At 38.1% G+C, this 12,753-nt stretch overlaps 1 protein-coding gene across 2 annotated transcripts in view; it reads left to right on the top strand.

Moving 5' to 3' along the window:
- The window catches only part of rgs19 (regulator of G protein signaling 19), a gene marked incomplete at its 3' end in the record, with an annotated part of 58,290 nt that overhangs the window by 39,259 nt on the left and 6,278 nt on the right, over window positions 1–12,753 (top strand). The window contains 3 exon segments of one of the 2 annotated variants that reach the window (XM_024294039.2): window positions 8,835–9,004; window positions 9,861–9,947; window positions 10,449–10,683. In XM_024294039.2, coding sequence (XP_024149807.2) covers window positions 8,835–9,004; window positions 9,861–9,947; window positions 10,449–10,683 — 492 coding nt within the window. 2 annotated transcript variants of the gene reach the window in all.

Here is a 12,753-nt window from a genome sequence, read left to right as displayed (position 1 = left end):
TCTTCAAGCCAGTCAAAAAGAAATAAGACCAACAAGTTGACCTTTAGTGACAGATTGTGCAGATCTTTATGGGTTCTCGCTGATATCTCTTCTTGGTATCATTTTTACATCTAAATGCTCCAGAGCAATAAACTGACACCACACTTGTTTTTAGTTGGTGTGTACACATAACACATACAGCAGTAAATGTGTCACTAAATTCATTGAGTTCTTCCTGAAATAACCTCCAACATTTATGAACCCCCTAATCACAGTCTAGGAAGTGATAATTCTGATATCCTTCTAGGCGTGAAGGGTCACTCAGGAAATATATCTTTCATATTCAAAGTCAAGTAATAAAAAAATGTGCTATTTGGGGAAAAAATAAAAACTTTCTTTGAAGCAATAGTCATATGTTTATGGAAGCAAACTTTGCAGATTTAAACTAGCGCTTTGTGAAGCTGAAATCCCTCCAGGCCTCTTGAATCATTCTTTGTGTTTCACAGCCATTTTTTTTTTTTAACTTAGTAGATTTTTGTTTGCACAATTGTTTTTCTAGCTTGCTGCTTTCATTCACATGTTTTCAATTTTACCAGTGTCAGTGCGTTTCCCTGCTTTCTGGAGTGCAGGCATTGTTCTGGAGCAGGTCATCAGCCTGTAGCTGGCAGACTCACAACACAAACAAAGCTGACAGCTGAAGGCTAATGTTAGCTGAACTGCATTTTCACCACCTAGAAGAGATAGATTTAAATATTACAAAGGGATTACGTCTAATACTGAAGTCTCCAACATGAAAATACCCTCAAACCGTATGTGTGTGTGTGTGTGTGGACTGTATGATTTGTATTCCCTGTGTGCTTCTTCTATATGAAACCATGGTACACGTCTATACATACTTCATAAATTACCATTAAATATCTGCCCTCATGGCTGTGCTTCAAGCCCTCATGAGTTACATTGTCTTTAGTCATGTGTGCTTGAAGAACCAAAGCTCTGCAGGGGCTCATTACTCATATCATTCCTTTTTTCCCCCCTTATTGCTTGCTTAAAAGTACTAAAACAGTGTTCATAGCAAAACGTTGCTGCTTCCCACAGTACAATAACCGCTGATGAGTTACAAATCATCCGAATAGTTTAGAATCCAAACTTCATAAAGACATTGTTCAGTTCTTTTGTGTACAAAAAGGTCTACACCCTCGACTGAAGAAAAGCGGACTTCATTCAACAGGAAGCAAACATTTACAGAACAATAAAAGGCTGAGGAAGTGGTTTGTGGCCGCTGGCTGAAGTCCCACAGACTGGCATGGTGGTAGTTGGGGTTCTCCGTGTCAACGATTTGCCCTTAAGCAAGACATATATATCACATTTACCTAACGTGACATGTATTTAAGTAGAAGGCCTGAATAATATTAGCTCTAAGTTTCGGTGTAGGTTTACTCAGTCAGTCTTAGATTGCTGCATTTTTTTTAAATATTAGTTTGGGCTGCTTACCATAGGCAGGCTCTGTTTACCAGTGTTTATATCTGAATAGTTTTTGTTTTGGCAGATAGTGGAAGGTGCTGACTCTGACAATCAGTTCGGCTTTCCTGCTTTTGTGTATTTCTGCCAAGGTCCCACCCCTTGCTGGTGGTTTTCCTCATTCTTTCCTTGTCCAGTGTTTCACCATTCTTCCTCATCTTCAAGATGTATCACTGCCTGATTGTCAATAAGCTGTGTTCTGGATCTGTTTTGTGGTTGTCCCTTGTTTTTCTCCCGTTTCATAGTCCCTCTTCTTGTTTCTCCTGACATTCTTGAGGTGTTGCCTTAAAGTCCCCATACAACTTTTTTTTTTTCTTTAAACGTTCCCAATGGGGTTGTAATTAGGACTGTGACGTTTTCAACAAAATTTCCACATCCTAAATGTCTTAAAAAGCTATTTTTCCTGTTGATCTGAAGCCTTCTTAAAAAAAAAATCCCTCTGTGTGGGCGTGCTCATGGTGCTGAGCTGTGTAACCCCGCCCCTTATCCCCACCACACATGCTAGCAAGTCTTTGATAAGCCCATGAAAAAATACAAATAAAATAAAACATGACCATTTAAGGGCCGTGACGAAGACATGAAAGACATTTGGGCCACCATTTAATTTTTGACTCCGTATAACATTCACAATGTACAGCGAAGAAAATAAGTATTTAGTCATATTTTGTAAGTTTTGTGTTGTTGGTTTTTTTTTTGAGAAAAAAGAAAAAAAGGCATAAACAATCAGTCAGACAGGAGACATTCATCTAATAATAAAATAAGGTGTTTGCCCACTTAAAACTAAAACAATAGTCTGTGATCCTAATGGTAGGTTAAATTTGAACAGTGATAGATACAAAAATTACCAAGAAAATCAATAAATTAACTTTAAAGAATTTATATAGATGTATTTGTATTTTATAGAGAGAAATCTGTATATGATCCCCTACTAATCTTTAAGAGTTCTGGTTCAAACGGAATACTGTATGTAAAGAATTTATTCTTAATTGCAGGAAGATGAAAAGAAGACAAAACTTTTGGTTTGGATCTTGAGTTGGAAAAACACTGGTCGGACACTTGCTGTTGTCGTAAAACCTTCCGGCCAATCAACGGGTTACGTCATGTGATGATAGAAGCTCCGCCTTAATGGGTCCATTCCGTTTTTCTATGGACCTACGACCAACGGAGAACCAGAAATGGTATCAGTCGGTCCTGCTTAATGAACGGGTCAATTTTGTGATGGATATGTTCAAAAGTCCAGTCCGGTCTGGACCGCTCAGTAGAAACGAGGCAATAGACTCTCATAATCAACCTGTCACTCAACTTGAAGACACCTGTCCACATATCTGTCTATCGTTCAATCAGACTCCAAATTCTCCAACATGGGAAAGAGTAAAGAGCTTTTTCCACACCTCAATCCTGTAGAAAACCTATGGAGAGAGCTGGAGCGTAGTTACCGAGCGACAGCCACCAAATCTGAATGATATAGAAGAAAAGTGGACCACAATTCCTCCTAGTATGTCCAGAAACCTGATCATCAACTTCAAGAAACGTTTGACCTCTGTGCTGATAATAAGGGTTTAGCCACAAAAAACTATTTCTTTCCAGCAAGAGGGTTCAAATATGTTATAGTGTTGCAAGTTCTGTCATGGCTTAAGTGCATAATTTCTTCTGTCATCTGTGTTCATACCAAACATGATTTGCTCCATTTAGATGCTCAGCAAATTTGCTTTTATTTGGGTGTCCAAAATGATGCTCATTAACAGGAAATCTTCCTCTAACAAGACATGAATGATATGAAGAGAGAAGCTTTATTTTAGAGAGCTCTACAAAAGTGCTGACAAGAACATCACACTGTTTGGATTCAGAAGATCATCAGAGACGCTTGTTGTGCGGGGAGTTTACCATCTAATCCAATGAATGACGGCTTCTGTCTCTCTGTGGTCCAGTTGGAAGACTTGCTGCCTTGCATTTGTCTGCAGAAGCTGAAAATATAAAATAAATAAATAAAAGGAGTGGACCAATTCATACAACTACAAATTGTACAAACGTGTATAGTGAACTATTTAACCGTGTTGGTTTTGGACTTCACTTGTTAATGACTTTAACACTATGCCGTTACCAAATATGGGAGATATGGAATTTTTATATCACAATTTAGATTTTTACATATCATGTGATAACAATATATATCAGGATATCCCAATATAAATCAAATAACTATATTTGTCAAATTTGAACACTCTGTGGCTCATAACAGAAATGTGTAATCAACGCAAGGTTATTTAGATTTCAATATTTATTTTTTTATCTCACTAAACATAACAGATGAACTGAAGGAACATTATGCTACAATTTTTCTTTTTCAGAAAACTAAGAAAAGATATACAATTAATAAACTTGACTGCAAATTATAGCAAAAGATTTCAAGTTTCAAAAAAGAACATAAGTAAAGCAAAACACTGAAAGGAATGAAATTGCAGAACGGAAATGTATAAGTGGTATGAGCACATCTTTATTGTAATCTAACTTAAATTCCAACATGCTGAGAGAACAAGGACAGATTTACAAGAGATTTCCTAATTCTGCCTCATGGTGATGACATTCGATATTAAATCATAACAAAAAACAGCCAGAAATCAGTATCATGTTTTGGATTATTGTTATTATATAATTGTTGACATTAAATCTGCAGCTTTAAGGAGGTGGGAGCATTCAGCACAAAAAACATAACCGATTGGATTCAAGCATTTACTCGCCATGTGGTGACTAACTATCCAACTTTTATTTGCCAAAGAGGAGAAAATGCTTGCAAGTGGCAAGAATTAATTTTGGACCCTTCAAAATAAAAGTCTACAGTCGATACTTATTTTTTATTAAGAAAACGTAATCGTAAACATCGTTTTAACGCCCATCCCAATATGTAAATATTTGCCTAAGTTCAGATGGTTCAACTCAAGAAAAATCATTTTGTGTGGCAACATTTTTGCCACACCTGTCAAAACCTTCTGCCACCCACAAATCACGCTAGCTAATATAATAAGGGGCGCCGCTCAGTGGACGCTTCCGCAGTGAACCTTGAACTGTCTGTTTGTCTTGTTCTTGGTTCATTTCAATTCAATTCAATTTTATTTATATAGCCCAAAATCAATAAAGAATTTGCCTCATTGGGCTTCAAAATATGAACAATAGTTAAAAACTAAACAGACTAAATAAAACTGGTTATCCCTGCCCTTAGACCCTCCCTCTCGGTAAGGAAAAACTCCTAAAAAAACCTGAGTCAGGAAAAAAGAAGAAACCTTAGGGACCTTAGGAAGCTTCTCTAAGGTTTCTTGGTTGTACTGAAAAACAATGAATTTCCCCCCAGGGGATTAATAAAGTATCTAATAATAATAATAATAGCTACACCCACCCCGCAAATTTTAATGTGTGTGAAGGCAGCATTACACTCATGCTTGCCATATTTATTTATTATACACATATTTTATAGGAAAATGTAAAGAAAAAAAAGCTAAACTTGACAGTGTCCTTTATTGGTGCTGAAATTGTTTTATTTATTGTAGTTTTTAAGCAAATATCTTGTGTGGGTATCAAAAGTATGCCACCAGTTTATTGCCAACATTGATTTCTTTATGGTTTCAAAGCTGTTTGTTAATAACCAACATTAAAATAACAGTTTTGTTGAATGTGTCTGCCCGTAAACTACATCATGGTTTGTTTGAACGCTTTAAAAAAAAAAAAACATGCTGATGTAACAGGGCATTGAAGTCATGTGACTCCACTTCAGCTGATGGCCACAGGGCACCTCTGGAATGACGGTCTACTGTCGACCTCCAAGAAGTTACGTGTCTTCTCTTCTCTGTCATGATAGTTGTTATTTGTGCTCTCTTGAGTTTTTAATCACATTCTTTAAATGAACACTTACAATTTGACAAAAACCTGGTAGTGGGATGTTTTTAATCTGTTAGACAGAACTGTCCATATGTCATAAATGTAGACTTATAAGTGTTGTTGATATATCTGAATATCTGAGATATCTGAAAAGAATGGGGATCCGGCCTTCTCGGTGTTAACGTTTGGTTTGAACAAACCCATGGAGCGATTCCTGGACTGGGACTGAAACATACGTCGGCATCTGTATCTCTGGGTGTTTGTATGTGTGATCTGAGCTCAATCACATGATGCGTCACATTGCCCGCTTTGTCTCCATAGCCGCTCTTTCACTTCCTCAATTCCACGTGGTGCCCCCCCCTGTTTTTCTTCTTTTCTATCTCTGTTTGTGATCGTCCTATTTCTGTCTTCCTCTTTTTAGGCCTTAATCTTTTCCTTGACAGTTTATCTCAACTGTCTTTTTATCACTCTTGTGTTTATCTTTAATGTTAGTTTACTTCTTTCCTCCATGTCTTTCCTATCTCATCTTCTGGTAACTTTTCTTCTTGAAATAAAAAGCAGACTTGGAAGGAGTCGTTAATCAATCGGACCTAATTAAAAGTGATGCTTCCTTCAGTGCTGTTTCAGGTTGCACTGGAAATAATGCCCTCAAGTCACCTAAATGTACTTGTGCTTCTTCATATCAAAACAAGACTCTCTTTCTTCTCCAGTCTCTGCGTTTCTCTGCTTGCCATCAGTGAAATGATTATATTTAGCAGGAGACAGTTTTTCCTGATCATTATGTAAAGGGCTGTCTGGCAGCGCTGCAGTAATGACTCCAGAGCCGGAGGTCCATTTTTATTCAGATCTTCATGTCTTCTTGTTAAAGTCATTTTTGACGGTCGTCTCTACCATTAATTAATTAAGACATTGTGCCCATTTTTATGCTAATGGTAGCACAAACAATGGAATTTCAACTTGTAAGCAACCACAATCACATGAAGGCGTTTTGCTTCTTCCTGCTGTTTCCGTTATGTTCTCTTAATTCATATACAAACTTGTTTTTTCTGTGGACCTGCCCTCATAAACCTAAAAATGTTAATGAGTTAAAGGTGAAGGTTTTCTTCGTTAAACTGCTTCCAACCTTCAAGTTGTCTTGACCACCTTCAATGAAAAGTCCATGTAAACTACAGCTGGGTTGATAAAATCAATCTGAATCAAACTAAGCTTAATATCTAATAATCGATCAATAAAAATAGAGATCGATCTAAAGCATAACGCTAAAAGTCTGCTAGCTTGATACAAACGTTTAATGGGATTTCCCATAGGACAGCGAATGCTAACATGCAGTCGACTTAAACAAACATTGCTGATCATCTTAACAAAATCATAGGCTTGAATTTTCCAAACTCTTCTTTTTTTTAGATGTAACCATTTTGGTCATACTTTCTTCTTCTTCTGGAATAAGGTGTAATGCTATAGCATGATCGCCACCTAGTGGCCAAACTAAAATGCCCTCCAGGAGAGGACAATTGTTGGAGCTTCTCCGTTTGAGAATCCATGTAACACTGTGTGCTATTAATCTCAGTTTTATTTCATTTTTATACATTTTACAGTATCAGACTAATATAAAATCTTCAAAACATATATAGATTATTAATGTATTACTAAACAAACGAGTAAACTCACAATTTAATTGAATCGAACTGAAATGATTGGATCGAAAAAAATCGGAATCAAATCGATCCAGGCTGGGGTGAATCGAATCGCCTCTGGAAAATATTGGCGATACCCAGCCCTAGTGTAAACATATGTACATGTGCTTTTCTGGCTTCCATGTTCAAAATTCTTGCATCGCTACACATGTTTCTGCAACCATTTTTGGGCTGTACGTACAAAATGTTTGGCCACTACACGTTAAAAGTCAAACCAGGTTGAACTTTCACCAATCAGGGACTTGAATTTGGTCGTGACGTATGGATGATGTCTTTTAATTCACAGAAGTGCCAACTGCTTGAAAATTGATAATGTAGGAGAAATTAATAATTGCAATTTTATCAGACCTCAATTACTTGACGCCAAGTCTTTCGTATATCGGAGTAGAGCTGTGAAAGAAAAAGTCTGGAGCAAGTTTACGAAATTTGCACCACTTTGACATTTTGCACTAAGCCTCTTCCAACTGTTCGTGGCAGACATGCGCTAGTAAAAAAAAAAAAAAAAGAGAGAGAAGAAGAAGCCCCTCCCTGCTTGTCCAGTGTGAACACCATATACTGAAAGCGCATTTGAACAAGCGTCAAAAGCCTGATGAGAACATAGCTGTACTCTCAAATAATTTTATTCAGCTCAAAAAGACATACTTTTTAGGAAAAAAATTGTGTTAGGAGTCCTTTTTTGGCCCATTGTTGTGAGGGATGAGCTCCACAAGCACCAAATTACTTATTTACCCAGTCAAAGTTTGCGAATTTGGGACAGATAAGTTCAGGGGTATATAGGGGAGAAAAGAGCTTCCCTCCACATAAGGACAGAACAAAGCTCAGAGTAAAGACATTACTCCATCACAACCAGAAGAGCCAAGTTGGTTTGGGAATCTGGCAAGAATGCTGGTCGGACTCCTTTCTGGTGAGGTGTTTGGGGAATGTTAAACAGCAGGGAGGCCCAGTGACACGCTGGAGAGATTATAACTGCTGACTGGACTAAGATTGTCCCCGCCAACAGGATAAGAAAAGTTAATGGATGGATGGATTGATGGATGGATGGCAGAATTGCAGAAGATTAGTGTGTTTTTTTCAGTCTCTGTCACTAGATGAATCACTGTCTGAGGTTTGTGTTTCTCCCCTAAACCGAAAGTATTTTATTTTTTTTTACAAGAAAAAGATTTATCAGATATTTGCCAACAAGCCTGTATACGGATATTAATGCTGGGCGATATGGAAAAAATGTTATATTTTATAATAGTTTTCATAAAATGTAATTGAGTTTTGGCTAAGCTGTTACAAACAACTTGTATTAGGAAAAAATATGCGTGCAAAAGTAGATTTCCTTCTTACAGGAAGAGATCAGAAGTGAACAGGAAATTAGACTTGTTGGCCAGTAAAAGTCACGGATGATGCTTTTGACTGTAAATCACTGGAAGTCTCTCTGGAGATTTTCATACTTTTTATGGACAAACATGAAGAAAGAACAATACAGTTTTTAAGTTTGTAACCAGTTAAGACCTTTAGAAGTTTTTGAGATTTTTACTGGCTCTTTGTTTTCTTTCAACAAAAACACACAAATGAAGGACACATTGTCTAAAAGCAGGAAGTACATGAAGTACTAAAGTTATTATTTAAATGTCCACTTGCCTATATTGCTAAGGTGATGTCTCAAGACATTGCAAACTGCAGTGGTGACTGTTTTTTACAAAGTCATGGGCCTGTAGGGTCAAACTTCTCTGCTCCGATTGTTCCTCCGATACATCCTGAAAACCTTGTTCCTGTCTCCCACAGTACACAGGTCCAATCCCGGCAGAGCGGGGAGGCGAGCTGGCCATGGGGGGAGGTCGCAGCGAGACCTCAGCTCTGAGCGGGACCGGAGGGGGGCGGGGCATGACTACCCAGAATTCCCAACGGCCCAATGCCTGCTGCTTCTGCTGGTGCTGCTGTTGCAGCTGTTCATGGTGAGAATCACACATTTGTTCAGAGTGAGATGGAGAAACGCACTCCTGCTGGAGTCACTGCTACAGAGCAGGACAGAAAAGACAACTGGAAAACATGAATACCTGCAACAAAGTCACAAAGTTTTGACAAACTAAATCTGCAGGAGCACACATCTGTTTGGTGATGCAGCTTCTCTGTGGACACAACTTTTTCTTTTAATGAAGATACACCTTCAAATATCTATTTTCTCTCTTTGTGTAACTGTACTTTAACATCAGGCTCATCTCTGATTATCGCTGCAATAAAATAATGCAAGATTTACTATTTAAAACTTTAACAATAGGATTCATGGCTGTCCAGGATTGTCTAAATGGAAGATAACACACTATAAATACGTTCAATCATTTTCACGTGTCCATTTAGAAAAGTAGATATGAGTAAATGCTAAATTTAATTTAAATTGCTCTTTCTAAAAGTACTTGATCTTAATTTCATCAGATCAACTTCTTTAATTACATTTAGGTAATTAATTAAACATAAAGCAGACATATAAAACATTAAAAATAACATGTTTTTCAAATAATTTAAATGAGGAAGTTAATCCCGTATCCAAGTATTGTGCAGCATGTTGGATAGTATGTATCATATAAACAGTTATGTTATGAATAGATACATCTGAATAAGGATAAAATGTCAGTCACATTAGAGGTGTCCCAAATGTATTAGAGTGTGGAAGACTTGCTGAGCACTTTCTTTTTTTCTTAACGCTCACACACTTTCATCAGTGTTGTTGCGTTAGCTGTGTGTGCACCGGTGTATGCTTTTTTGTGTGTTTTTTGTCTGAAAGCCATTTTATCATGTCAGTCTCACCGTCAGGAATGAAGAGGAGCGGCGGAAACGGAGGAGGAGGTGGAAGAAAATATCGCAGGATAACAAGATGGAACCCATAAACTGTGAAGCTTGGTGAGTGTGCCATCATGAGCCCCCTGAACCCTCCCACTCAGAAAGTCTGCAGAAAAAACTTTTTTTTTTCATTTCATGCAAGTGTTTGCCCCCGGGGTAACATTCGGCCCGCTGCTGACCCCCGCGGCCCCGCCCCCTCTGCAGAGGAGCGGTGGTCAGATTCTAGCTTCCTCGCTGTCGGCGGCTGAGCCTGTTCTAACATTGATTCCTCGCACACTGAAACATGGTTGGCCTGATTTCAGATGTGTGGGAACCACAGCAGCTTTCCGTCCTCAGACTGATTCACGCTGATCCTTTTTTAAAGAAGCTGTTGACACTTGACTCGGCAAAGCTGATTTAATGACGGTCCTTCCGAGAGCCGCTCACATGTTTGTCGTAAGAACCGATGGAAAACAGAGACAAACGTCCCCTAATAATATCTCTGCTTGCAGGGGGGATGGGGTCAGAGTGGAAGCTGCTTGAACTTCCAACTTCCAATCTCCTGCATTTGTCTCCCATCAGCACCAGACCCTCAGTGGAGGAGATCCGATTGTGGTCTCAGTCCTTCGACAAGCTGATGAAGAACCCGGCGGGTCGAAACGTTTTCCGAGAGTTCCTGCGGACGGAGTACAGCGAGGAGAACATGCTGTTCTGGCTGGCCTGCGAAGACCTCAAGCAAGAAGCCAATAGGAACGCCGTTGAGGAAAAAGCACGTTCCATCTACGAGGACTACATTTCTATACTTTCACCAAAAGAGGTAAAACTCCACCTGAATATTAATACATCTTTCATTGTAAAAAAAAAATGGTAAAAATATTTCTTATTTAATTAACACAAGCTGGTTCTTGCGAGATCTTGTGGTTCTGGTGTGGTGCAGAGACGCTCCAAGTGTGCTGTGCTGCCAACTAAGTCAGGGGTTTAGGTGAAAAAAGCAAATAATTAAATGTTGTCTTGTCAGCATTTTGAATTGGTGCAATTAGTGCTTCCTCAAACGATTATTTTAATAGTCGACTAATCACCAATTATTTTTTCCGATTAGTTGACTAATCGGGTCATTGACGAACTGGATGTAAAGCACAGATCTTAACCATCATTAGCTTTAAACTAACTAACAACTAGATATACAGCATTACCTGCAATAATTAGTGTGAATGCTGTAAGCTGAATTTGGTCGCTAAGATGCTAGTGCTGATAGCTGAAAACAGTAAAATTGATAGCAGAAAACGCTAAAGCCAGCTAAAATATTAGATGCCAAATTAGCCTGAAAACTGAAAAGCCAAAACAGTTGGCATGCAGCTGAAACATTAGCTGAACTCCGAAATAGCCTGAAAAACAAAAAAAAGCTTAAATGAGCTATAATAGCTACCATGTAGCTGAAATATTAGCTAAACTCCAAAATAGCCAAAAAAAACAAACGAAAAAAAGCCAAAATTAGCCAAAATAGCTAGAGTGTAGCTGAAATATTAGCCAAACTCCAAATCAGCCTAGAAAAATGAAAAAAATCCTAAATTAGCCAAAACAGTTAGCATTTAGCTGAAATATTAGCTAAACTCCAAAATAGCCCAAAAAACCCTTAATAAATGCCAAAATAGTTTAAAAAGCTTGCAGGATGCCGTTATATCTTTCAACTTTTCTACACTCTGACTCCACATAATACAAAGTAACAACTAATTGACTATTAAATTAGTCGTCGACTATTTTAATAGTCGCTTAGTCGACTAATTGCGATACAAGTATCGCCAAATGCAATATTGCGATAAATCACCAAACTGATTTTTCCACACACCCCTACTGTGACCCGGAACACCAATAAGCAGGGATTGAAGATGGATGAATAATCTACTCTGTGACATGAAAACCATTTTTTGTCATTATGTAAATTTTCTGTAACTAGAGCTTAAAAAAGGAAGAGATTAGTGTGACTTTTAGGAAGGATCTGGATTCTTCCTCAATTCTTTGTAATGTAACCCTGGTTATTAACGACAAAGGTCAAACCTTTCCTTTAGGTCTTCAGCAGGTTTGCATAGTTATAAACAGACTTTCTACTCCCCCTACAGATGCTCTATAGGAGGGGTGTCAAACCAAAACACACCTTAGATCGCGGGCCGAACAAAACAAACATTTATTGAACACATTAAAACTGCATTTTTAAACCTTTAAAAAAAATAGAATGGTCCCCTGAGCCATGACTTTGACACATGTGCTCCATTGGATTGAGGTGAAAAGACTGACTAGATATAGCTGCATCTATGCTTACCTGAATACAATCAGTAAGACTGGGAATTGATTATAATTTCCAAAAAGGATTCGATTCGATTCACAAGAACCTGGATTGATTAGATTCCTATTTTTTCCGATTCTTCCGATCCTTCGATTAAATTAAATTTTGAGTTTACACATTTTGACACATTTGCTTAGAAATACATTAACAATCTACTATATGATTTGAATATATTTATATTAATCTGATACAGTTCGCATACTGCAAAATCTTTTAGTGAAATAATGAGATTGGGGCTCTGCAGGATTTGAATCCATATGGTAACCTTTGTTACTGTGGTCCCAGCTCTCTTCAGGTCATTAACCAGTTCCTCCTCGTAGTTCTGAGCTGTCTCCGCTATGAGAACATTTCCACAATGGTCTCAAGATCATTTGGTGGAGGGAGATTGTCAATGATCTTGTATATCTTTCATTTTCTAACAATTGCTCCAACAGTTGCTCTCTTCCCATCAAGCAGCTTCCTTATTGCAGATTGATTCTTGCTTAGAGGAGCAATATTGTCCCTGGTGTCTTCTGACAGCTCTTTGGTCTTGGTCATGGATAAAGG

Source organism: Oryzias melastigma, linkage group LG7 (genome assembly GCF_002922805.2).
Source record: "Oryzias melastigma strain HK-1 linkage group LG7, ASM292280v2, whole genome shotgun sequence".
Taxonomy (NCBI): Eukaryota; Metazoa; Chordata; class Actinopteri; order Beloniformes; family Adrianichthyidae; genus Oryzias; species Oryzias melastigma.
The sequence above is the reverse complement of the archived record's forward strand: the minus strand, read 5'-3'. Positions and strand labels throughout refer to the sequence as shown.